We start from the raw sequence: 24,995 nt of genomic DNA, 5'->3' as shown, positions 1-24,995 counted from the left end.
CGCTAAACTGACACTCCACTCTCCTCTTAACGAGGTGAAATTAAATCGGATTAAAACGTTTATCAAGCCACATGACCTGCTCAGATAATCCCTTGAAAGTGACCCAAACATTCTTTCCCAGGCCAAATGAAACCAATCTGATTCACCTGCACCAGTGACTCCACAGCCCGGCTGACTCACACACACACTCCTCCATTTCTATACCAGGAACTAAACCGGTCCTACAGTTTGACAGCAGACTTTTTTTTTTTTCTGTCTCCAGTGTGTGGTTGTGTCTCTCAGACACATTTGCTCCATCTGATATGTAATCTAACCATGTTTCTCACGCAAAGAAAGCTGCAGGGTTTATAAGAGCAGCCAGGAACCAGGTCCAAGGTGCAGACGGATCCAGCAGACACACAGCATGGGTGAGTCTCCACTGATTTACTCTCAAGTCCCAAAAATCTGTCTTTAAATCTGTAAACAACTCAACTCTGGATGCAAAGTCTGGACACATTTCATACATTGACACATTGCTGCTAAACAGATTTAGATTATGTGCCTCTAAGTAGAAAATGTCTTTACTTGTTATGTAAATGTTAGTCTGTGCTGCACTCTGAAAAACAAACATACCTCTGTCAGGAGCCAATCCCCCTGGTTTGATCATTGATAATGAATAACTTAAAGGACTTAATAACTAATATCATGTGGCACAAACTAATCTTTTAAATTAAGTTAGTTTTGGTACCACTTTACTGATTATAACTCTTTACCTTTTTAGTATTTATAAACTGTTCATAATTAGTTTGTAAAACACTATATTGTAGTTGAAATAAGTAAAACATACACTGAAGTTATAATTGCTGAAAAATAGTGTAGATTAATAAAATGTCCTAATATCTGTTTATAATCAGATTCTATTAAAGTCTGTTGTAGACATTTATTGATGGGGTAATCATCAATTATAAATTCTTTTTACAATTCCTGTTTTTAAAGCCTATTAAAATATGAAATTAAGGAAATGCTTTATTACTTTTCCTGTGACATCTCTGGTCCTCATACTAAGATGGCAACACTGCAGGTTGTAAACGCCCCGTAATAGATACAGTTAATTCTGAAACAGCAACAGCCAAAGAGAACAATTCCAACTCGGTCACATGGCATTCAGCTGACCAATGGTGGAAATACGATCACTCAATCAGTCACGGACATTTGCGATTATAGGTCCGGTCTTGCTGTTGTGGTCCAGCCAAAAATAACTATTTGTGGGATAATTAATAAACACATATAAATAATTAGAAATATTGAAACAACAATCCAGAGGAATATATAAGGTAATGAGGCCATAAAAAGCATAAAAATATAAAACAATATTAAAAAGAATTTGTCGTCTGAATTTGCGCCTTTGTTTCTTTTGACTGGAGGAACGTGCAGATGACAGTTTCTCTTCCTCCCACATAGAGACAACCCTAGTTTTAACAAACAAACACTCCAGCGACCGCACCTTCAGTTTGAATCATGACACACGTCACAACAACCTCCTCACCTGCAGAGCAACACACCTGAAACAATAGAGTGCCGCAGACGCCAGGCGAGTCGTCTCGTCAGACATGTTTCACAGCTGTTTGAATGTCATCACTTTTCATTCAGCTCTGTATCAGGTGGAGCTTCCACAAACACAAACACACTGTTGTTCCTGTTTTTTACAGTCTGCTGTGTTGGTAAAAGATCAAACCTTTGAAAGGGGTGGAAGAAGTCTTCAGATCCTTCACTTGAGTAAAAGAACTATTACCACACTGTAAAAAATATTCTGTTACTCAACTCAACTCAACTTTATTTATAGAGCACTTTAAATACAGCCAAAGCTGATACAAAGTGCTGTACATAAAAACATAAAAACATAAAAACATAAAAACATAAAAACAACAATAAAATAGCAAATAAAAAACAATAAAAGCAATAAAACAAATGCCGTCTCATGCTGGATCAAAAGCCAAGGAATAAAAGTAGGTTTTTAGACGGGTTTTAAAAATGGACAGTGAGGGAGCTTGTCTAATGTGGAGAGGTAAGTCGTTCCACAAAGTGGGAGCAGCAACAGAAAAAGCTCTGTCTCAAGAGCAGCTGATCAGCTGACCTGAGGCACCGGGCAGGAGCGTAGGGGTGAAGCAGCTCAGAGAGGTAGGGTGGGGCCAGACCATTTAGGGATTTAAAAACAAATAAAAGAATCTTGAAATGAGGCCAGAATGGGGGTGATGTGCTCCCTCTTACGTGTTCCAGTTAAAAGACGAGCGGCTGCGTTTTGGACCAACTGGAGACGTGCAAGGGAGGACTGATTGACTCCATAATAAAGTGCGTTACAGTAATCCAGCCATGATGTGATGAAGGCATGGATTACTGTCTCAAAGTGCTCTCGTGCAAAAATTGGCTTCACTTTTGCCAGCTGCCTAAGGTGGAAAAAGCTGGACTTAACAACAGCGCTAATCTGTTGGTATAGTTTAAAGTTACTGTCCATTTTAAAACCCAAGTTAGAAACAGTTGGTTTCACATACGATGCCAGAGGGCCCAAATCAACAGGAGGGGGATCACATGAACTATTGGGACCAAGCACCATCACTTCTGTTTTTTTCTCATTGAAATTCAAAAAGTTTAAAGCCATCCAGGCTTTAATGTCATCAAGACATGCTAGAAGTGGAATCAGAGAGAAGGCATCTTTCTTTTTCAGTGGCACATATATTTGGCTGTCATCAGCACAACAATGGAAGGCGATTCCGTGCTTTCTGATGATAGAAACCAGAGGAAGCAAGTATAGGGAGAACAGCAACGGCCCTAGGATTGAGCCTTGTGGAACCCCATAATACAGAGGAGTGGGGCCGGACTCACATCCAGCAAGGCTGACGCACATGGTTCTGTCTGCTAGATAGGACCTAAACCATTCCAGAGAAACTACCAGAAATTCCAACAAGGTGCTGCAACCTAGTTACTAAAATATTGTGGTCCACTGTATCAAATGCTGCGGTCAAATCCAGCAGGACAAGAATCACATAATCCCCAGAATCATTTCCCATGAGGATGTAATTAAAAACAGGCAAAAGTTGTGCAAGTACAGTTGTGAAAATCTGCTAAGTGTTACAAGTTACAGTAATCAGACTGAATGTTAGTCACTATTATATATTACAACAGGATTTTACTGTTATAGTTATTGATGTGGGGCTGCAACTGATGATTTTTTTTTCCATTACGGATCAATCTGCAGGTAAAAACACAAGCGTTCTCTTTTAAAACCCAAATCTTGTGGGGGACATAAAACTCTTTTCACAGTCACATTGTGGGACTTGACTACGGCCCTATTACAGGTGTCCTGAGGTACTGATGTTGGCGATTACTGTGATATTTTAAAAAATGAAACACTGATATTGTGTTAATAATCCACAGATGATAATAATGATATAAATTTAAGTACATACATATATATATATATTATATATATATATATGTACAGTATATAAGATGATAAGATGATAGCTGTGTACAGTCATGGTTTCAGAGTCTCCTTCCACCTCCCTACACTCGTATTTGAGTCTAATTCATTTGACAACAGCCCTGGTCCCCATAATGTAATTCTTTCATCTTGTGTGTGTGTGTGTGTGTGTGTGTGTGTGTGTGTGTGTGTGTGTGTGTGTGTGTGTTTGTTTGTGTGTGTGTGTGCGTGTGTGTGTGCGACAGCTCAGAAGACGGCTCTGATTGTGTACGCCCACCAGAGCCCCGGCTCGTTCAACGCAGCGGTTCGTGATGTGGCGTCTCAGGAGCTGACGGAGCAGGGATACAGGGTCATCGTGTCCGACCTGTACGCCATGAACTTCAGAGCCAACGCTACACAGGATGACATCATCGGTTTGTCTGTCTCTCAACCCTTTCTGACTTCTCCTAGAGCCGAAGACATAAACCTTTAAACAGACACAAGGAAATAGTGCTTTTGTTGGGGACTATTTTTCAGTGGCGGATTAATCCATATTTGGTGCTCTAGTGAGTATATGGGGCAGCAGGATGGTGGGTGTGTGTGTGTTCATGGTGATGAAGGAAAACTTCACCCAGCGCATCATTGAGACTCACTCATGTGTTTTAATAGTTTAAAACACATGATTCTTGTCAGATGGAAACGTTCAGTGTTGGTTTCCGGGGGGATTTATTGACAGTAAGAAAAACCATAGAACATCACCAGATGTGTTCTTTAAGTTCTGACACGGTTTATCGTGTCCAGGTGATCTGAAGAACCCGGAGCTTTTCCAGTACGGAGAGGAGACCATGCACGCCTGGATGGAAGGCCGCCTGAGTGACGACATCGTGGCCGAGCAGCGCAAAGTAGAGGAGGCCGAGCTCATCATCTTCCAGGTCAGAGACCCCTCACTCCTCTGGCTTGTCCTGTGTGTTGTTATTGTGTCGGCCATCAAAGTCCATTCATTGATCATTTTTATCGTTTTAAGTTAATGCAACAGCGTTTACTGTCTATTGTCTTGTTAAGCCGTGTTTGTGTGGATTAATCCAAAGCTGAAAATGGTCCCAAATACATGTGCTCTGTATTTATTTATTTTGACAGCATCCAGCTGTTTTAGGAAATTACTACACCTTTATATAACCAGAGTGATGTCATTTTTAATAAACTAATGTCTGTGCTAGTGATGTGTAAAAAAACTGTCTACAAACCTATGTCATAGGTCTTTTTCACAGGAGATATTTTTAGTTCGCAGCAGGAAACACATGTGTAAGGAAATAAAAGATGGTTGGATTCCCTTCCCTCTGTGTCATTCTTGCTCACTGTCATGACTCACTGGGAGACAAAATATTATTAATTTTAATTAATGTAACAGCTGTCCTTTCCAGACTGTGACAAATCAAAGTGACTGAGCGGCGGTGTGAGGTCTGTGAGGCTCACTCAACATGTGGATCAGATGTGGCTGGATCAAGTTACAAAGCTGGATCACAGAACAGCCATCTTGAATCAGTTTTAGGGATATTTGTTAACAGGGAGAAAAATAAAGAAATGAATATTGCTCTGTGTGTTCCTGCAGTTTCCTTTGTACTGGTTCAGCGTGCCTGCCATCATGAAGGGCTGGATGGACAGAGTGCTGGCACAAGGCTTCGCTTTCTCCCTGGAGAAGATGTACAATAACGGTATTTTCAAGGTCTGTACCGGGTCGACAACATGTATTTAAACATCCATCTGTGCATCATCCATACTGCAGGGGCCGTGGAGCCAATCACATAACATGACATAATATGATTTAATATGATCAAAACATTCAACGTCTAAAACCCCTGTGGCATAATGTCCTGTAACCTAAATATGAGAGCTTCACCCATAAATCAGCCATGCCATATGTAAATATCAGCTGACATCAGCCTACTGCAGGTATTTTGTTATCATGTTGTCTGGTCATTTAGAAACAGTGTCACTGTTAATGTCACATAGTTCATGAACCAGAGACCAATGAAATAGTTTATGTTTATACTGTAAAATGTCCTGCTCAGGGGTTCCTCTCTTCAGTCTGCATAATTGCTGTGTTTTTTGTCCATGAAGGATAAGAAAGCAATGCTGTCCTTCACGACTGGAGCGACACAGACTATGTTCCAGCCTGATGGGATCAACGGAGACATCAACATCACACTGTGGCCTCTGCAGGTATTTTTTCAAATTTTCTAAAAGAAAGATAAAAGTAAAAATCCTTCACTTTACTACCTGAAGAATAAAGACTTTTTATCAAACATCTTTTGACTTAAAAAGCCTTTTAAATGTCAGCGAGCTGCAGATGTGTGTGAAGTTGTTGAAGAGAAAACCCTCCACGTCTGCTTTTGGTCACTGGGTCGATTCTGGTTGATCTTTGCTGCATGTTGCAGCTCTCTCTCCTCACGTTTCCTGTTTGCATCTCCACTGTCAACTATCTTGTAAAAACCAAAACACCATGACAATAATCTAAAGAGCCTGAAATATTCTGTGCTGGCTGCTGTTTTTTAACCTGCCTCTCTCTTGTTTGTCTGTCAGAACGGCACTCTGCACTTCTGTGGATTTCAGGTCCTTGCTCCTCAGATATTCTGGAGTCCAGCTCACTGTCCCCCCATGGTGCGAACCGCAATGCTAGAAGGGTGGCGAGGCCGACTGAAGGGACTCCTGGCAGAAAAGCCTTTGACCTTTGCCCCCTGTGAGCTGTTTGACCTCAGCTTCCAGGGGGGGTTCTTGCTCTGGCCCAAAGTGAGGGAGGAGCGAGAGTCGCAGCCCTACGGTATCACCACGGGACATCATCTGGGAAAGCTGCTGCCGCCCGACAACCAGACCAGAGCTCAGCCCAGAGATGAAAATAAACCAGACTGCAAGAACTAGGACCTCCTCGTCAATCATGAATGTTTCTTTAAACTCTGTTTATGTTCAAGATCATTTTAATACCAAAGTATCTGATTTTAGAAATGCTTTGTTTAATGAAGCTGAAATTAAACCATTTACTGTAAATAAAAAACTCCTTTTATTTAAGTGAAAAATATATTTTTCATTTGCATATACACATTTCTTTTATCCAAGTATCTAATTGCTTCTTCTACCCCTGGAAGAAATACAGCTCCTGATCAAACATTAGCTGTTGGTGTAAAGGCTGGTGTGTGTGGATCCAAGTGCAGAGAGAGTCAGGCAGAACTACAATGTAAACAGAAGTGCCTCAGAGTAATTTTATAACTTTTAATCATCATCAAATTTTCCTTTTTGAAGATTTTGACAACTTTAGAGTCATCCGGTCAACGCCAGTCTCCTCTAAAGTTATCCAGCCAAAGTGAAGAGCATTAGAGTTTATTTCGCATCGACCCACAAGAGACGCCAGCAGAGACACCTCTGCACGACCGCCTGCAGAGAAGCCGAGCAGAAATCAAGAGTTCCCGAGACAGAAAGTCTCCTGGCAAACTCCACCAGAGCTGAACCGCTGAGACACCGGCAGAATCCGTCATCGTGATAACGGGACACGGCCTCCAGGAGAATCCACCTAGATCCCGCGTGTCCAGGGTTACCACGGCAACCACAGCCACCTGGGTTCCAGCCGAGGGTCTCGGGCTACAGCAAAACTTATTTGCTGTAGCTTATTTTCATCTTTATGATTATTAGTAGTTTGATTAGATAGTAGTTTGGTTAATAAACTTCTGTATTAACACCCAGTTGTTGTCCTGTTGTATTCTTTTGACATAGAGACTGGAGATCCATCGAATCGAGAAGTCATGGCTTCCGATATGAGATTGATAAATCTGGCAATGAAGTAATTCATTGTTGTCCTCCCAGAGGACTGGTGGCGTTAACGCTTCAAAGCATTATTTGTAACGGAACACCAATTTTTTAGGTGAGCAAAAGTATTGGAACAGATAGACTTAAAATAGATTAAAGTGAATAAGACTTAATATTTAGTTGCAAATCATTTGCTTGCAATAACTGCATCAAGCCTGTGACCCATTGACGTCACCAAACTTTTGCATTCTTTTTTTGTGATGCTTTTCCAGGCTTTCACCGCAGCCTCTTTCAGCTGTTGTTTGTTTTGGGGGTTTCTCCCTTCAGTCTCTTCTTTAGCAGGTAAAATGCTCTATAGGGATTAAGTCTGGAGATTGACTTGGCCAGTCTAAAACCTTCCACCTTTTGCCCCTGATGAACTCCTTTGTTGTTTTTGCAGTGTGTTTTGGGTCATTATCTTGCTGCATGATGAAGGATCTCCCAATTAGTTTGGTTGCATCTTTCTTTAAATTGGCAGACAAAAAGTTTCTGTAGACTTCTGAGTTCATTTTGCTGCTGCCATCATGTGTTACATCATCAATGAAGATTAATGAGCCCGTCCCAGAAGAAGACATGCAAGCCCAGGCCATGACGAGCTTGTATGTTTGGGATCATGAGCAGATCCTTTTCTTTCTCCAAACTTTAGCCTTTCCATCACTTTGGTAAAGGTTAATCTTTGTCTCATCAGTCCTTAAAACTCTGTTCAAGAATTTTTGAGGCTCGTCTCTGTACGTTTTTGGCAAATTCCAGCCTGGCCTTCTTATTCTTCTTGCTAATGAGTGGTTTGCATCTTCTGGTCTAGCCTCTGTACTTTTGTTCATGAAGTCTTCTGCGAACAGTAGATTCTGATTCCTTCACTCCTGCCCTCTGGAGGTTGTTGCTGATGTCACTAACGGTTGTTTTAGGGTCTTTCTTTACAGCTCTCACAATGTTTCTGTCGTCAACTGCTGCTGTTTTCCTCTGTCTACCCATTCGATGTCTGTTACTTAGTTTCTTCCTTCTCCAGGACATTCAAAATGGTTGTACTGGCTATGTTTTGTTTTTTTACCCATAGACAGCTCTCTGGTTTTCATGTTGGTTGCACCTCTAACTATAAATGCAGTCTGCACAGGCAAAACCCAAATCTGAAACTGATCGTAGACATTCAGTGCTATTTATTGTTGGAATAATCAATGTAATAGGACACACCTAGGCAACAAAACACACCTGTCAGTCTCATGTTCCAATACTTTTGTTCACATGAAAAATGGGTGTGTTCAAACAAAAGGTGCTATCTTCTAAGTTGTGTAACAGATCCAGATGTAAATACCTGGAAATAAAAGCTGAAATGTTGATCTCTTTTGGAGGGGAGTGTATGTTCAATTAAATTATCGAAGCATTTTGAACTACATTTTCACAGACAGCCCTTCTACAGCCACAAAATAACATAACAATGCAGGGACTGCTTTTGTTGAAATTGTATTTTATTGGAGCAAATTCCCAAAGTACATGCATGGCAAATAATCAAATTACAAATTGACATGGGAACCTTGAGCCCTGGGTTCCATTGTCTCATAATCTGTCCATAGCTGTAGGATATTTGGAGGTAAAATAACATTTTCATATTAGAATATTTACCTATTTATTATATTCTTTATGGTAATTTTACTTATTTTGTGTTGCCTCTTTTTGGTAATTTTGTGTATCTTTAGGACCACCTTTCTCTTTATGGTAGTTCTGCATCTCTTTATGGTTGTTTTGTGTCTTTTTGTGGTGGTTTTTCATCTCTTTGTGGTGATTATGCGTCCGTGTTTGGTCATTTTGTCTATGCTACGGATCATTTTGTGTATCTTTGTGGTGGTTCATCATCTCGTTTTGTTTGTTTTGTATCGTTTTGTCTTTTAACTGAGCTCTTCCTACGGAGGCTCTGGCAAAGAGCCCTCCTGACCCCTCGGGGCCCTGGGCCTCATCCGTCCATGAGTACTATCACAGACTGCAGGTCTATGTCGTACTACACATTATGGTTATGTTTATGTTCTCCGGAGAGCGAGGAACAGTAGGTAAGCCCAAACATGACTAACAGGGAACCGTGTTAAGACGTTGACATGTGAAAAGCACAGATCCACTGTAAAAAATTCAGAGTGTATAATAATAAAACATTAATTTGACAAATACACCTTTAAGCGTTAAAGATTAATTATTTAAGCGCAAAAGTGAGAACGCTGCACCACCACCACCCCCATTTTGTGCGACAGAATGGTACGGCCTGAAGTGACGTCATCGCTGGCTATTCGCGAAGACTAGGCTGTTTGTTGTTTTGCCGAGGAGTTCGTAACCGTTGCGCCATTTATCCATTTATTCAAGGGTTAACGTATAAAGGACACAAAAAGAAAGCAATATCAACCTGAATTAACCTGAAGTCGTGTTTATAATCTTGTTACATCGAGCTAAAAGAGCCCGGAAACGGCAAACATGAAATGGATGTTCAAAGAGGATCACTCCTTGGGTAAGGGAGGAGGGAGATGTTATTGTGATCAAATAGTGATAGAAAATGTCTGCGCAGATTAATTTTCTGAGGGTATGTGCTTTATTTTGGCCCCTGTAGGAGTATGATTTGGGGTTTAATGTTCATAAAAACTCACTTTAAAAGACGTCGGGCACATAGATTGGCCTGTCCTTCAGGCCTTTGTTTAGAGAGGAGGCTTTGGTTTGTAGCTAGCTGTATCGACAGCACAAACACATTTAAAAATGGCTGTAAATATTAATGTCAGCTCACGTAAAAGTCACCTTGCGTGTCTCCACTTTCAAAGTGACGCGTTGGGTTATGGCAGGTGAACCAAACATCGTGTCTTTGTTCTCATAACCACCGGGAGACGATCTGTTTTCTGGCTAATGGAGGATATTGCCACATTAAGCTGCTAAGCCTCCATTCTGCACTTATGTGTCATAACATCTGTGGCAAGATAATGAAGCTTGAATGTGTCCGTTTGTGCAGCTACATATCATGTTTTTATTTCTCCCCACCTGACTTTAACTACAGGCTCCACCGGGACTAAAAAAGAAACTTGCTTTGGCAGAATAGTCGCAGGCCTGCAGGCTGACTTAGCACCCGATTAAAGCTGAAATGATTTGTCATTAATGATCAGTTATTTATCAGTAGTCGATCGGTAACTATTGTTTTCTTTTGTTTTTGTTGCGATTGCTTTTATTATCTTTTGAATATATGCCAAATATACAAAACATGGTCAAAAAAGAAAGAGGAAGCAAAACACAGACCTAGTGTAGGTGCGCATGAATGCACGAGTGAAATTTAACCAAAACAAAGAACATAATATACAATATACAGTTTCTTCAAACTTACTTAAATCACTATGTGATCCTTTTTAAGAAGAATAAAATGCTTGTATTGTAAAAGGCAGTCCATAAAGGTTTCCCACATCTTTTCAGTCACTGGATTTTCCCTTTAAAACAAATGTTTTCCAGGTTCAAAGTATTTTTAGCCATTAGCTAAATTTTCTAATTTGATTTACATTTTGTTGTCACTGTAACCTGAACATCTTTAGGTTTTGTTGTGGTTGTCGAACTGTGGCTGCAACTATCAAGTATTTTTTGATTGATTTTGACTTGAGAATATTCTTGATATTAATTGTTTTGTATAAAACAAAAAGAAAAACAGAATTGTCATTGTAATGTTTAAAAAAATAAATAATGAAAAAAATACCCAGCACCATTTCCTGAAGCCAAAGGTGATGTTTTGACATGGCTTGTTGTGTCCAACCACTTGTCTAAAGGGGGCAGTGTAGCAGCTTCCTGTACAGAAACGATACCATTATCACAGAGTTAATGTGGTAATGTTTTATTCATGATTTAAGGCTGCACATTCACCTTTTTAAGTGAACAGATTGATGGTTGTGGCTCAGCAGGTCGCAGTGCATCTTAATCCACAGCAGCAGTCTGTGGATCTCACACCTCAGTGGTCAAATATTGATTTTAGTCCATCACAGGTTTCCTCCGGTGTTGTACAGAAGTGGAAGTATTGAGTAAGAGTCATGTATTTCTGTTCTCATGTAAATCAACCAACTGATTAACACACTGTTTTTTTTTTTTTTTGTTTGTTTTTTTGCTTCTCATCCTGCAGAACATCGATGCATAGAGTCAGCCAAAATCCGCAACAAGTACCCTGACAGGGTCCCGGTGAGTGAAATTCATGTGACATAACATCTGAAAAAGAAAAAGGTTTCTTTCATTATATGTTGCTTGTTGGTTCTAATCATCTGTGTGTGTGTGTGTGTGTGTGTGTGTGTGTGTGTGTGTGTGTGTGTGTGTGTGTGTGTGTGTGTGTGGTTTTCACAGGTGATTGTGGAGAAAGTGTCTGGATCACAGATAGTGGACATCGACAAGAGGAAGTACCTGGTCCCCTCTGACATCACAGTGGCTCAGTTTATGTGGATCATCAGGAAACGCATCCAGCTGCCATCAGAGAAAGCCATCTTCCTGTTTGTGGACAAGACGGTGCCTCAGTCCAGGTAAGGGCCGGGACACTGGGGGGGGTGTTAGGTTTGTTTATTTATTTTTAACTTTTAATCATATTTAATCAGGTAGTGTCATTAAGACTGAAATCTCTGTTTCGGACCTGAGAACAATAAAAACATTCTTAATCAGACAAACACACAATCGGAAAAACAGAAATAACACAACTAAATACAAATACTAAAAACAATTGCAAGAGTCATAAAGTTTTAAAATCTTTAAAAAGGGGGTGTGAAAGACTGTAGTTGGAGGGAAGTTTGCAGTTCATCTCTGCAAACACACACGAGGAATATCTTAGGTTTGGTAGTTGCAGGTTTGTGTACTGCTGTGACAAGATGTAAATATTAAGAGATGCGAGTTTGTTTGGAAGTCCATCCAACCTTGTGATACAGAAAATTGTATGAAGTTTGTGCTATGGTAAACAGGATGTAGCTGCTGAAGTGATGATACAGCAGCATGACTGTACAGATCCTCTCAGTAATCAAGTACAGACGCGAAAGCTGACTGCACAATAGTTATACAGTTTGAACAGGACAAACAGCCTTTAATCTTACAGGGAACTGACCCTGGGATAATCAGGGTCACAGCTGGAGGGGCAGAAGACCATGTACTTTATCCGTTCTACATTTAAAACAAGTCTGTGATTAAGAAGTGATAAAAAGAATCAAAGGCAGAGTGAGGAGACAGTCAGAGCCTGAGCTGGAGTGCAGCCAGAGGCATCTGGGAACAAAAATGGACAATGAAGTACTGATTAGCTGAGCTGGGATCAGTTGCTACCGGGCTACAAGGGAAGAACATGATTTGGCAAAAATTTTTTATTGCAGTAATTCCCTTGAATTTTATGCAGCTTGAAAAATGACTGAAACATTTATTTGATTATCAAGCCAGATACATTTCTTTTGATCAGTTCACCAAAGAATAAATTCTGGTTATACAGCTGGACTGCGGACATTGCCTGTAACTGTAACAGTACAAATGCCTTCATGGTCATATAAGGTAGTTGAGATAAAACTACAGTCAAATCAAATTTATGGCTTTTATCAGCAGGAGTTCAGCTTAATGTCTGACGTCATTATACTCTGGATAAAGGGAAACTGTTCCTCTTATTTTTTATCTGTGGTTGAGTGTAGAGATGTCATCAGCATCCTGCTTTTATGAAGTAAAGAAAGAAAAAAAAAAGTTGGTGGAAACATTTAAACTCCCCATGTTCCCACACAACATGGCTGAATAATCTCTTGTGATGATTGCATATAAAGGCTGATTCATACAATACACATATGCAATACAACAGTCCTTACATCACCCAGGGAGAGCAGCAGTTACACCCAACACTCCTCTTGGCCTCGTTTGTCATTACTCATCACTTCTTGTCTGCATTTTTAGTCCCGTCACAGAAAGCAACAAGTAGGAAGGATTACAGCATCGGTTGGTCAGTTAGTGTTGCTGCAGCTTTTCTGAAAAATGGCAAAGACACATGTAACCGCCATTAAAAAAAATTGTAATTCATCAGGAACAAGTTATATTCGTTAAAGAATTCACAGATAATTATTATGTTCAAACAAAAGATTAAGTAAAGACATTTTTTTCTTGGTAGGTAACTTTTTGTCCTTTTTAATATTTGTAATCTAATTCACATTTGCCCAAATATTGAATGATATGTATCTGACACATTGAAGGAACAGCTGTGGACACACCATGAGCTACATGATCTAAATACTGTAAGTCCTGATTCAAAACTATTTGACTGATAAGCTTCAATTATTGATCTGATATTAAGGAATGTTAAACAGGAATCCTCTACAAGGAAGACGTGTCACTCTGTTGGATTTGTTGCAACTACAGCTGTACAGAAGCATTACAGAGTGGGGTGTCTTCCCTCACAAATGATCTTTGATCTTTGAGTTGCATTTTGTCAAGTCAGTGACAGAATTAATTATCACTGGGGACAGCTGTTATGATCTGCTGCAGTTTGTTGTTTTAACTGGTGAAAGAACATGAGAAGCTGCTGCCTGAATGTTTTTCTACACTTTACCAGTTCGACTTGTAGCTTCATGAACATGTGCATTTTGCCAACTTCAGTGTCTTAACTCACTGTTTGTTTTCACCGCGATATGCAGTGAAATGCTGCAGCACAGTGGTGTCGGAAGTACTTTCACTTTAGTAACAGAAGCAGTACTACAATCTAAAAATACTCTGTTACAAGTAAAAGTCCTGCATTCAAAAGTTTACTGCAATAAAAGTACACAAGTATTAGTACAGCATCAAAATATACTTAAATTGTCAAAAGATTTCAGATTGGTTTCCCTCTGAAATAAGGAGTAGAAGTATCAAGTACAATTATAAGGTACTTTACTTTACTTAAGTACAGTACTTGATTAGATGCACTTAGTTACTTTACACAACTGCATTAATCTAGTGATTTTGATTGGCTTTTCATTCCAATACGCTCGGATCAGCTGATGCTGAGTCAGCGATGGACATCTCTACTACCAGATATTTTGACAAACTTTTATTACTCATCTCTAAACACTTTCTCTGTCTGTCTGTGACACTTGGCTCCCAGCTCACTGTAGATCTACATCTTTAAAAACGGCTCAAAAATAAATATTATGATTTTTAAAAAGGCTTTCTTATTCCCTAAAACAGCTGCTCACTATAGATTTTAGCTAAAGTTACTCAAACAGGAGGAAATGGTGCATTTGATGGAAACTATTTGACATGATTTTTGGGGATTAAGCTAAATCAGGCTTTGTTGCGCACACAGTCGTTGTATAACAGTAATATAGAGTAAGATCAGCTGGTGTCGTTGGTCATCTGTAGTAACAGTCTCTCTCTGCTGTTGCAGCATCACGATGGGGCAGCTGTATGAGAAGGAGAAGGACGAGGACGGCTTTTTATACGTGGCTTACAGCGGGGAGAACACCTTTGGTTTTTAAATCAAGAAGCCATGATCGTTACTGGCCTTTACCGCGGCGCCGCGCGGCCACACCGACACCCACCCACATCTAATCACAGCCCCGACTCGGCCCCTGGAGACACCAAGGGAAGCCCCAGAGAGATTCAGTGACATGAACGTAACAGAAGGATGGACCGACTGCTCTCCTGACTGGATAAACATAAACGAGTGCACCAGTGTGTTTGTTCTGGCCCATGTTGCACCAGTTCTTTACAGATTCATAGATTCAGTTGTGTATAGTGTGTTATATTTCAATTATTATTTGTTTGATGTTGTGATTTGAGTGTTTTAGGAGGAGCCTTGAATTTACTTTGTTTTTTTTCACATTTTAAACGATATGTGTGAATGAGTTTTGCTTTTTAGTTATGCTTTCCTCTTTGAAGACAATATTTAAAAGAATTTTAATTTAATTATTTGAAGGTAAGGTAGCTGGATGACCTAACCAATAAAAAAGATTAAAATTAAACCTGGTTGTTGTTTTTTCTTTTTCAAAATGTCAGCACTGTATTCATGTAAGTTTGGTTTACTTTTAATTAGCTTTATTTAAATACTTTGATTTTAGTATTTTCTCAATTAATTCAATAGTTGTCTTTAAAATGTCCAAATAGTGAAAAATGTCCAATCCAAGGTCACAACTTTAAATATCTTGTTTTGTCCGACCACAAGTCAAAAACTCCAAAATCTTCCTTTTACATTATTAAAAGACAGTAAACAGGTAAAACCTTACTTGAAGTTATTAGCACCTGATGAGCACCTAAAAATTCAGTCTGTCTGTCTGTAGAGCTGATGTTTTCATTGTTATTGTTTATTCCCAAACTTCTTTGTGACTGGTCAGTACAAAAAAAACATATCAAGAAACTATTCAAACTTGTGTGTCCTGGTGCTGTTCTAACAACCTTTCCATGGAAGCTGGTGACAGACAGAGAACAGGTAAAAAACTGCACAAACTACTTTAATTATATAACATAAAAAACAAAATTAAAGACAATATAATATCAGAAATATCTGCCGCGGGGGGCGTCGTGTAGCGTAGTGATTTAAGCAGGCGCCTTTCACTGCATGTCATTCCCCCTATCTCTGCCTCCCCGTTTCCTGTCACTCTCCACTGTGCTGTCCATTAAAGGCATAAAAGCCCCAAAAAAAAATATAAAAAAAAAAAAAAAAAAGAAATATCTGCCGCTTAGTAGTTTTCTTTTCGTATTTTCACTTCCTCCTCCTCAGCGGCCTTTCTGCGAACGTGCTCTTTACGTGGTAGTAAACAGAATTTGGCTGGTTCAAAATTTAGAGGAACAAGCTTGCTTTTTTTTTTTCCCGCTGATGCAGCGTGGTTCATCAGCTTCCTCTTGATAAATCTTAGAAATTCTAACTCATTAGTAAATAATATCACATTGTATTGTCAATTTCCCCCAGGGGGATAAAAAAAAGTATCTATCTACCTGCATAAATCCCAATTTGAGCAGATCTAATCGGCCACGTAGCTAAAAACACCTGTGTGGGCATGGTGCAGAGTTTTTAATGGATCATATTTTAAAAGACCACCATATGTTTGTAAGTAAACTTGTTGTAGCCTGCGTCTAGAACCCAGACACACTCTGTTTTGAATAAACACAGCAGTCAGAGTAACCAGTCCAAGCGCTGTTACAAACTGTTTCATTAGCTTCTAAAAGTTTTAGTAACTACTTACGTATATTTGCTTAAGTAAATGTACTCAGTTACTTTCCACACCTCTTGTGGAGTTCCTCAGGGAAGCATCCTCGTCCCACGACTCTTTCTACATGCGGACAACCATTATCTGTTTATGAAAATACTCCACTTCTCTTCTTTGTACAGACAAAATTAATCTTCTATCTAATAATCACATCTAATTATGTTCTGGGAAGGTGAATAAGGAAAAAGAGAGTTGTGTTTCACTTCTCCGCATTTTCTCATCAAATGATATTGTGTTGTTGCTAGAATAATGAAGTAAAAGCATATTTACTTTGAAAGACTTTTCTGTTGCAGGTTGTTCTGTGGAAAAAAAAAGCTGCTGAGTTGCTGAAGGAAACAGATGAAGAAGTGAAAACCATCATCACATCACCAATGTGCTGATACCAGCAACTATCACTGCGTATACTGCTAATACTACAAAAATTACTGCTTTTGCTACTACTACTACTACTACTACTACTACTGAAGGCACTACTAATGTTTCACTGCAACAGCATCTTTGTGGCCCTGAGTGTTGAGGCTCTTATTCTCAAAGGCTTTTCCTTGATCTGCTGTGGCTTATTGTTGCCTACCTTATTTATACTGTATATAATTTGGACACAAGCGTCTGATAAATAAATCAATGATGTACACACAAAAATACAACAAATTGAATCTGGATATTTTGTGTCAAACCAACAAGGATCCAGACAGAAAAACAGCAATTTCATTAGTAATTATAATAATTCTTATTCAGAAATCAATGTTTGTATATGGATTATAAGACATTGACATCATTGTGAGTTCATTTTTCCATTACTTGTGTAGCTGTAGTTGTGCATCATTTGATCATTATTACTCATGTATTCTGTATAAAATCAGGATTTTACTGTTGTAGCTTTATTTCCATTACAGATTAATCTGCTGATTATTTTCTCAATTAATTGATTGATTGATGGTTTTGTAAAACTCCAGAAAACAGTGAGAAATATTGAAAATGACTCAAATTGCTTTGTTGTGTCCAAACGTGTTTTGTGAGGTCATAGTGACCTTTGACCTTTGACCACCAAATTGTAATCAGTTCATCCTTGAATCCAAGAGTGTTTGTGCAAAATTTGAAGAAATTCCCTCAAGGTAGTACTGAGGTATCGCGTGCACGAGAACGGGATGGGCGGACAACCCAAAACCATAAGCCTCTGGCCCTGACTGTCCGACAGAGCGTCACTTCATTACAGAAAAGGTGAGAAAAGTCAGGTGTGTTAGTGGGAGGTGCTTGAAGACTTCCTGTGATCTACACACTCAGATCTTCAAGCCTAAATGTGACGTTTGACTCAAATCCTCAACTACATAATCAGAGTTATTCAAATAGAAGAGGCATGTTTATGAAGCCTGACGTGTTAGTTCATTGTTCTGTCATAAGATGTTTGTAAAGTCTGAAAACCAGTTGTGAAACCTACGAGATCAACTAGCTGTGCATGACTTAAATTTCTGTATGGCCAAGCAATGTTAGTCATCATTCATCTCTCCTGGCTAAAAATCTCGATTCTTTATTTGAATTTGGATGTTGTAGGAAAGTGAGTTTGGGTTTTATTAGAGTGACTCTCATGGAGAAACATTGTGGATCAGTAGATATATACACAGAACAAGCTTGTGTGAGTTCTGCCGATACAAACTGAAGGATTTACGATCATGAAATCTCTTTGTGTGAGCTGTTAAAAATGCTTCTTGCAAACAAACATCAGGAGAATATACCACATTTCAGTGGTTAGTAAATAGTGCTTATGTCGTTGATTTGATTTTAAATAAAGTAAAAAATGTCACCTGTGATGCAAAGATGCCAATTAGACAAACTGACTTGGACCAAAGTGTCTGGTTACAGTTAAAAGTCCAAAACCACCTAAAAAATCCTCCATTTTATTCTGTGTAGACCTTTTTGCCGAATTATTTTACATGTTATGAACTTCTCTTTTTTCTGTAGGACAGTGACAAGTGTCAAATAAAAGAGGAAACAGAAGGGAAAGCACAAGCTGGTTCTTAGAATTGAAATCACTATGAATTAGACAGTACTGCGTGATGATGTATATAAAGTGGGCACAGAGCAAGTCTCCATCACAGATCAGACCAGATCAGCCCTGAAGATCAAAGTCTTTCATCCAAACAGAAGAAGAACATCTGTCTCTGTCGGGGGAACCATGAAGACGCTGCTGACTCTCCTCTTTCTGACTCTGATCTGCTCCCTGCATCACACCTCTGCCGGTCAGTAACTCTGCTTGACGTCTCTGAGCTGTGAACCTGAACCACAGACTGTGTTCAGTCCGGTCTCAACATGTAAATAAATGTGTCTTCATGTGTTCGCAGGTCCGGTTGCAGTAGAGATGATGGTAAAGGGAGCATGCTGTCCAGGATACAACCAAACACGAATTCCTAAGGCGAGGGTGAAACATGTGGCGATGACCCCAGATGGCTGCACAGACAAAGCCGTTGTGTGAGTATATATCCAGAAAGTGTACAGAACTGAACATGTGCTGTTACTGCAATTATTTTTTGCATTTAAACGCTTTCATAAAAAGAAGAGAAGATTACAGTTTGTCATTTTTCAATTCCTTTACTTATGTAAAAGGAGAAATATCATGAGGTTAGAAATACTCCTCTGCACATGTTGTCGTTGCCGTGTTTCTATATTTTTGGATCATTATTACTGATGCGTTGTTGAAGGTGAAGCCATTTTAACTGCTTTTTGTAATTTTATAAACTGATCTTATTTTTTGTTTGAGCTGTTTGTAGCTGTCAAATACTTTATAAACTCAGGTGTTGTAGTTTGCAGACTCTCCACACGGGGGAGCTGTTCGATCATTGTACAACAGGCAGGTCAGAGACGGGACAGTGTGTGGCTGGGGCTGGTAGCTCAGTACATTTACTCATATACTATAAAAAGCACAGTTTTTCAGTTACTTCATTATTTCCATTTTCCACTGTTTTAAACTTCAAATCCACAATTCAGAGAGGAAATATCATAGTTTTTACTGCACTACATCCATCTGAAGTCTACTGGTCACTTTGCAGCTTCAGATTTTACAAACAAAACATTAACAAAATATGATGCATTGTAACAGCTTTAACTACTGGATATATATACATTTGTTTCCACCTCCACCAGCGACATTAAAATATTTCTTACATATTTATAATTAAGTTTCAATGGAATAAAATCCGTCCTTTTAACAGTTATTGTAACAATAATAATAATAATAATATATACATAACAGAAGTCATACATCTGCATAATGAGTGTTTTTGATCCTTTTAACCTGCATTAACTTATTGCTGTGGCAGCGAAAACAAGCTGTAAACACCATATTGATGTATTATAGCTCAATTTTTGGTCTCCACCAGCTCCTGAGGGAAATATAACTAACTAACACTGTCCAATATGTGCCGTGTGTTTCTTACAGGGTCACAACAGTGTGCGATAAGAAGATTTGTATTGATCCCAACTGGCCCTGGGCTAAGAAACTTTTGTCAGCGTTTGAGAAATCAGCTGGCAACACTGCATCACCAGCTGCCCCCTCCTCTAAGTGTTGAAGGAGCAAAAACAATGTGAGAATGATGTTCCTTGATGTAAAAATAACTATTACCTGTAATTTAAGTTCCTTTATTAATAGAATAGACATGTCTCTATGTGATTAAAAAACCAGAGGCAACTTGTGAAAGACACATCATCGAGGCTTTTGTAAATGAAGTGGTATGATACATGTGTGACAGTTGAGTTTTAATTTAATACAGTGATTAAAGCAGAGTGTTTGAAATGTACAGTATATTTAATGATATTCTACCACATTTCTGAATAAAAGCTTCAGTTTTGTCTTTATATTTCCACTGTTTTATTTTTGTTCTGCTGTTTATTCTGGAGGCCATGAGTCAGGAGCCAAACTCCTTGTCGAGTGCTGATGGAGACAGTGAGTGACCTTCAGCTGTGTTCACTCAGGGAGAAGGTTGTTTAATATTTATACCACAACTGAACATACAGTGTATAATTCAAAAGGGAAATCACCACTACAGATTCATACACAGTGTGATTCATAAGAAATGTTACATACTTCAGGAAGTATTCAGACCCCTTCACCTTCTGGACACTTTATCGTGCTGTAGGTTTAATTTAATAATTTTTGCTCATCAATCTACACTCAGTGACCCATAATGCAAAAATGTTTAGGACTTTTTTTGCTTTGCAAATGGATTAAAAGTTCAAACCTAAATCTCATTAGAAAAGTATTCAGACCCTTAATTCAGTACTTTGTAGAAGTCAGTAACAGCTGCGAGTCTCTACAAGCTTTCACACCAGGATTTGGGCAGTTTATCTCATCCTTCCTGACAGATCCTCTCAGACTGGATGGGAAGTGACTGTGAAATGACATCTTCAGGTCTCTCCACTGATATTCTACGGGCTTTCAGTTTGGGATTTAATCAGACTTGTCCTGAAGCCACTCCAGCCCTGCGTTGGCCGTTTGCTCCAGGTCATTGTGAAGCTGGGAGCTGAACCGCCGTCACAGTCCCAGGTCTCGTGCACTCAGGAGCAGGTTTTCAGACCTGAGAATATTTCTCCTCATGTTCTCACAGTCCTTTAAAAGCTGGTGGACAAACTCCAGCAGGCTATCATATGACTTTTACTCAAAGTGGCTTCTGTCTAGTCTGATTGATGGACAGCAGCTGAGGTGGTCGTCTTCCCGGCAGGTTCTCCATCCGAACATCTGAAGCTCAGTTACACTGCTGGGTTCTTGGTCTCCTCCCTGCCCGAGGCCTTTCTCGCCCGGTTACTCGGTTCATCTGGACGACCAACCCTAGGAACTGTGTGGGAACTGTTGGACCTTATGTACACAGGTGTGTGCCTTTTTAAAATATGTCCAATCAATTCAGTTTACCACAGGTGCACAATCAAGCTCTTGACACACCTCAAGGATAATTAAAGCAAACAGGAAACAGCTGACCACAGTCTGAAGTGCCATAATAAAGGTATGTGAATACTTTTATTAAAAGAGAGATTTCAGTTTCTTATTATAATTATTTATTTTAATTAATCAAATGGCAATTTCATCCATTTAAAATTAAACTTACAAGACAATAAAGTGTTCAAACAGTGAAGGGGTCTGAACACTGACTGTATGTATCAGCCATGATGTTAAAACACGAGTTCACCGTGAACGCTGGCCACAAACTGCACCAACAAGGTACATTAGTGTTTCCTGTCCGCAAAAATATTTTGTGTCCTGCCGTTTCAGACATTGATTAATTTACTGTGATATATTTCATGTATGAGACTTAAACTGCTGCTATGAGTTTGACAAACCACCAGATGTCACTGTGTTGACTGTGTTGCTTCATTTCTCTCTTTAATTTACAGATGCAGCTGTTGAAGCCATTTTGAGTCAGTTACAAACAAAACATGTAAAGCTGCTCTCAGTGACTTTGTAGAATATAAGTGCACATGCGTGGGGAATAAATTCAATCCTAACCCTCATCGTGTTAGTGCTGTTTTTATAATTATGAAAAGAAACAACTATGACATCATTTAATATGATTTAAGACCAGAGGAAAAGAGAGACTATAGCCTATTTCTCCTGTCTCTCCGTTTTTTCTGCAGGAGAAAAACACTCACAAAATCTCAAATTACTCTCCCTTTAAGTTTCAAAAGAAATCTCATGAAGCTCTGAAATAATTCTCAGATTTTCTCAACTTTTGAGCCTTTTTTAGCCTTTAGTTTCACAAATTTATACATCTCACACTGCGCTCAGACAGAGCAAAGAAAGAGCTCTCTGCAAGCACTCAGACTTAATGTTTTAATCTCAACCCCTCTTGTACAGTTGAAGTAAGAGGTTTTACATAAACCTAAAACTCATTTTTAACCACAGATTTCATGTTATCTATAGTTTTGGCGCGTCTATAAGGGCATCTAATTGTTTGTTTGACGGACTGGTGTACTTCACAAAACAGACGGCGTCAGGAGGAAGGGAAATTATGTGGATATATTGAAGCAACAACTCAAAACATCATCCAGGAAGTTAAAGCTCGGTCGCAAATGGTTCTTTCAAATGGACAAATCACTCCAAGCATGCTTCCAAAGTTGCGGCAAAATGATTTGAGAACAACAAAGTCAGGGCATTGGAGTGGCCAACACAAAGCCCTGACCTCAATCCAATGGAAAATTTGTGTGCAGAATTGAAAAGGCAGTATGTGAGCAAGGAGGCCTCCAACCCTGACTCAGTTCTCCAGCTCTGTCAGAAGGAACGGGCCAGAAATCAGCAACTTGTTGTGAGAAGCTTGTGGAAGGCGACCTGAGACATTTGACCCAAGCTGAACAATTTAAAGGATATGCCATGATAACAAAGAGTCTGTAAACCTCTGACACACTGGGAATAAAAGATGAAATAAATCATTCTCTCTACATATTATTCTGACATTTCACATTATTAAAATAGTGATCCTGACGGTCCGTGTATGGAGTATAATTCCTCTGCAGTTGTTCACGTTGTATAATGAAAGATGCCGGTTTAGGGGGTTTTACCTAATTTCGTTGTCCTACTTGTGCTAAGTGTAAATGTATGTTGACGTTTGTGAGCTCGTTCCTCATTAACCGATGCTGCCTAAACGCTGTTAATACTTTGCGTGTGTTAACGTCCCATTATCCAACTTGTACAATAAAAATTGAACAAGGAAGTCGAGAGCTGGAAACGGAGACAGCTCGTCTTCAAAGTAAAGGTCACGCGTTTTGAAGAAACGTGCTGGCTGCAGTTTAAGGAGAGCTAAGTTAAATATATAAACAAACTTCCTAAAAAATGAACACAGTTAATAACTGCTATCGGTGTTTAACTGCTAGACCCCAACTGATCGGGAAATACATTTTCAATGAACACTGGATTTATAGAATCTTGTGATTCATGTATGCAGCTTTTCATCAACTCATTCATTTAATTAAGGTTAGTTAATCTGAATCTTTGGACATTTAAAACAAAAAAATTGACTTAAATAATAACCTATACTGTTGGACGTGGGGTCACGTGACTGCTGGAAGAGCAGCATCAGGTGTGCTACCTGGGCAGCTCACACACACAGGTGTCTTGAGTGTCCTTTGTTCTGTGTCCTGAGCTCAGGCTCTGTTTGCTCTTCAGTTCAGCTGCTTCCCTCTGTCATTTCTCCACCTTTGTTCCTGAGTGCGTTCAGTGAGTTTTCCTCAACTCATGTTCATTTTGTTGTCAAGTAGTACATGTAATCTGCTTGGTTTGTTCTCACATGATTACAGTGAGAATGCACTGATGCACTGACTGACACGGTTGGCTGTTAATTCTGGACCCACAAACACACACTAGGAACCAGATTTGAAACAGGGTTAAATTGGACCTAGGTGAGGGAGAGAGAGATGATTGAGGCTTGAACTGAGTTAAATCACCTGGAATTTAAAGTATGTTAATAAGGTGTCTGTATTTTAATCAGGCCGCGTGGACTCCGTAAATAGAAACAGATGAGGAACTGAAAATGACATCAGCAAAGATTGACAAAGAAAGACAACCAGTGAACTCGACTTTGAGGTGAGCGTTCACCAGGAGTTCAGATTCAGATGTCTCAGGCAGAAGCATTTGTTGAAAGGAGAAAAATTTATGAGCAGCACAATGTCAGTGACCAATGCCTGAAAACGTGTGGTCCTGCAGGGTGTAGGTATTCCCAGGCATCACATGGTTACAAAACATTTCTGTGCCTGAGTTCTCCTACATGTGTGACTTGAACATAGTCACATACAGTATCGTACCTTTCTGCTGCGAGTGTATCATACCCTTTGTCTGGCTTCATTCATCCTTGTCAGGGACCGACAGTTCTCTCTAAGTTATGCTTTTCTCTGCATCCTTGTCTATAGGACCTTGGTTCCTATAGCTACAGAGGATAGTAGTGGCTCCGTCTGGATCCTATCAGTTAGTGTGGCCGTACAAAATAAGAAAATAGGTCTAAAGGTTAGAAAAGTCCTTCACAATCAACACTGCTGCAACTGCTAATGCTATTACTAATGATAGTATTGCTGCCGATCCCACTAATACTACTTTCATTTCTGCTACTGGCCTCACCACAGCTGCTACAGACAATACCAGTGTTATATAAATAACTCTTAGATACTATTTTAGTTCCTTTATTAATATAATGTTCATGTCTGTTATTCAACTTTTATGATGATTACACAGAAAAGTTGCTGCCTGTAAATTACATTGTGACCTCGCAGAGTTTACTTTTGGATGACTTCAGTTCAAATGCAGCTTGAAAATGTTTTTTATATTATATTATAAGATTAGAAAATGACAAGTAGCACCACTGTTCATTACTGTATTCATAGGAAGTCATATTTAAATACTCATGCATGTACAGTATGTATGTGAGACAGTTGTGTTCTAATTTATTGGCTCTGATTAAAGGGTGTTTAAAATGTACAGTACGTTTAATATTCCTCCATGAGGTACTGCACCTTTCTGAATAAAAGCTTTGGTCTTAATACTTGTTCTTTTTATAATTATTTATTTTTCCTGCTGTTTATTCTGG

At 39.2% G+C, this 24,995-nt stretch overlaps 3 protein-coding genes across 3 annotated transcripts; all 3 read left to right on the top strand.

The window, feature by feature from the left end:
* The first annotated feature begins 218 nt into the window (after positions 1-218).
* Positions 219-7,160, top strand: nqo1 (NAD(P)H dehydrogenase, quinone 1). The gene is made up of 6 exons (XM_056383372.1): positions 219-407; positions 3,703-3,870; positions 4,238-4,368; positions 5,046-5,159; positions 5,555-5,656; positions 6,017-7,160. Exons 1-6 carry the CDS (start codon positions 404-406, stop codon positions 6,350-6,352), a joined length of 855 nt encoding a protein of 284 aa, XP_056239347.1. The 5' UTR covers positions 219-403; the 3' UTR covers positions 6,353-7,160.
* A 2,369-nt stretch (positions 7,161-9,529) lies between these two features.
* On the top strand, positions 9,530-14,847 carry LOC130174212 (gamma-aminobutyric acid receptor-associated protein-like 2). The gene is made up of 4 exons (XM_056383833.1): positions 9,530-9,755; positions 11,388-11,443; positions 11,603-11,775; positions 14,625-14,847. The coding sequence occupies exons 1-4, from the start codon at positions 9,722-9,724 to the stop codon at positions 14,713-14,715; spliced, it is 354 nt and encodes a 117-aa protein (XP_056239808.1). The 5' UTR covers positions 9,530-9,721; the 3' UTR covers positions 14,716-14,847.
* A 3,649-nt stretch (positions 14,848-18,496) lies between these two features.
* LOC130170807 (C-C motif chemokine 22-like) lies at positions 18,497-20,289 on the top strand. The gene is made up of 3 exons (XM_056378449.1): positions 18,497-18,677; positions 18,780-18,906; positions 19,874-20,289. Exons 1-3 carry the CDS (start codon positions 18,614-18,616, stop codon positions 20,001-20,003), a joined length of 321 nt encoding a protein of 106 aa, XP_056234424.1. The 5' UTR covers positions 18,497-18,613; the 3' UTR covers positions 20,004-20,289.
* Positions 20,290-24,995: the final 4,706 nt, after the last annotated feature.

The sequence above is a fragment of the Seriola aureovittata genome, chromosome 1 (assembly GCF_021018895.1).
Source record: "Seriola aureovittata isolate HTS-2021-v1 ecotype China chromosome 1, ASM2101889v1, whole genome shotgun sequence".
NCBI lineage: Eukaryota > Metazoa > Chordata > Actinopteri > Carangiformes > Carangidae > Seriola > Seriola aureovittata.
Note: the sequence above shows the minus strand (reverse complement) of the source record. Positions and strands in the feature narration are given on the sequence as shown.